At 32.3% G+C, this 2439-nt stretch overlaps 1 protein-coding gene across 1 annotated transcript in view; it reads left to right on the top strand.

Moving 5' to 3' along the window:
• The window catches only part of LOC106879655 (uncharacterized), a 13843-nt gene extending 11514 nt beyond the window's left edge, over positions 1-2329 (top strand). Inside the window, exons 5-6 of the mRNA XM_052968097.1 lie at positions 1402-1668; positions 2174-2329. Coding sequence (XP_052824057.1) covers positions 1402-1668; positions 2174-2307 — 401 coding nt within the window. The 3' untranslated portion in view covers positions 2308-2329. The remainder of the gene's footprint in view (positions 1-1401; positions 1669-2173) is intronic.
• Positions 2330-2439: the final 110 nt, after the last annotated feature.

Here is a 2439-nt window from a genome sequence, read left to right as displayed (position 1 = left end):
GACGAAAATATTTTGACAAATTAAATTTAAATGTTGAAGTGAATCTAACGGATTTTGTGTGTTATTTTAAATGGCTTATAAACACCTTCCACGCTGCAATTGTTATATATATATATAAGAGACCAAAGTGTACGTAGGCCGCTATATTTTTATATATAAAAAATACAAAAATGGGACAAGAACGCAAAACATCCAGACAGTTAGGTGATACAAAAAAGGGACAACAAAACATCCAGACAGACGATACACAGAACACAAGGACGGATCATTCGGAGTTTTCTATCCTCAGTCGAGATCCAGATTATCTTTGCAATTTCGGCTGGTTATACTCGAGATTGCTCCAATCTGGTCAGCCCCAAAGAAAAACTAAGCTAAGGGCATTAGATTCCTTGGAAGAAAGCAGCGAATCTATACGAAAACAAGGACGTATACCTGGATAAGAGCTTGTTATAGATGTCAGTATGTGTTAAAGTAGTAGCGGGTTCAACAGGTGTGTAAGCAAGTAAATTTGTCAGGGGGAACGTTTCTTTTATCAGGACGATATTACATTGTATAGTGAAATGCTGTAAGTTCCAATTTCCATCAATAAACTATTGCATTATTCATTTTTGAACAATTCATATTTTACCTCCCCGTTCCCCAACTTGTCCGTTCTTGACATCAGGAAAACGTTCAGTTCTGTATGTTGGTTGACTGTGAGTAATCTGTGAACATTCGTTTCATGTATTAGTGGGTAGCTCATTCCTACCCTTGGAGTTTGCCATAGACCTATGTTTGTCCCAGTGACACATAATTATTAAAAGCACATAAACAATATTTTTATTTCCGAGTTTTGAAATGAAAGTTCTAATTATTAATACAATGCAATTGTTCAAATTCAAAGAAAGAAATATTTTAATAATTGTGAAAATTTCTACCATGTTTAATCCAATACAATAATATAAAAATCAAAATAATTTGCTAACCACTGCAAGTGTTGATGAAAGTCAAATTAGTTAAAATTCACTATACTCGGTTAATCCTCACTTGGTAAATCCGAACGTCCTTATAAGGACTGCACAGTTTCCGTAGAGAAAATAATGAAATTAATGAAGACCAGGAGAACGGAGACTTGCACATCCTAGCTTTATTATACAGTTATTTAGATCGTTCTTCACTTAGACCTACGCGTGTTTCCGTTGTAGGCCACTGTACACTGCTAAGTGTGCATCTTGGTGTTAATTATCGATGCGACATTTTCAGGGTCGATTATTTCTGCTGTTGAGATATCATCTGAAAAGACTATGAGATTTGCCAAAATTATTCCATCATGAGGTGTTAACAAAATAACTAATTCAATGTAAAATAAATTTATATTTTATCCTTATGTAATGTTTTAAATAAATTGTCTTTATTCTACAGGTGTATTTGTTTATGGTCAAGTGAAAAAAGGATCAAGCACTAATTGCTTGAGAACTCTTAATGAAATACATGTTAGGATGCATTCCAGTGATGTTAGCTATACTCCTGATGCACAAGGCCCGACTGATATCATCAAACCAAAAGTATTGCAAATGACATCTTCATTTTCAATAACAGTAAGCCAATACAGAAGTTCGAACGGGGAAGCATTTTTTTCCCTGCATTTCAATATACTTAGCAAGTTTGTTCCAGCAGGAGGAATTTTGAGTAAGTAATATATATTTTTTAAAACGAAATATTAATAATTTTGCTGCATTAACATTAATATTTGGTTGCCTGATAAGAAGATTACTTCTTAATTACTTGGTTCTGGTGTTCGGAAAAAAATAGAGAAGGTAGAGATATAAAAACTTCATAATCACCAGGTATTCAACTTGTATTTTCATTCATGTCTTCTCTCTACTTGCATTCACATTTAGATGTAGACATAGATAGATAGATAGATAGATAGATAGATAGATAGATAGATAGATAGGTAGATAGATAGATAGATAGATAGATAGATAGATAGATAGATAGATAGATAGATAGATAGATAGATAGATAGATAGATAGATATGTAGGTAGGCAGGTAGACATCACTTTGGTTTTCAATCTTAAATTAATCGTTAACCTTATTAAAGAAATGTATATAAGATTAATTAATTCCAAGAACTATTATCCTGTAAAAATAAATCAATATTTTGTTGACACGTTTTTTTTCTTATTTCAGGTAATTATGCAACCGAATTCCAATGCATTGAAAGACCTCCAAATCATATGGTGTTGTCTAACAGAGCAGGCTTATATTATAAAACCAGTTACAAAACCGAAAGTGCAAGTGTGTCCCATTGTGTTATGATGTGAGAGACAAGAACTAGGTTTGACACTGATTTCATGTGAAATAATCTACGCGTTTAGAATTGTTATAATATAGAGATATAGGAATTTGATAACAAGAACCCAAACATGTATATATATATATATATATATATATAT

The sequence above is a fragment of the Octopus bimaculoides genome, chromosome 5, assembly GCF_001194135.2.
Source record: "Octopus bimaculoides isolate UCB-OBI-ISO-001 chromosome 5, ASM119413v2, whole genome shotgun sequence".
NCBI classification, from domain to species: Eukaryota; Metazoa; Mollusca; class Cephalopoda; order Octopoda; family Octopodidae; genus Octopus; species Octopus bimaculoides.
The sequence above is the reverse complement of the archived record's forward strand: the minus strand, read 5'-3'. Positions and strand labels throughout refer to the sequence as shown.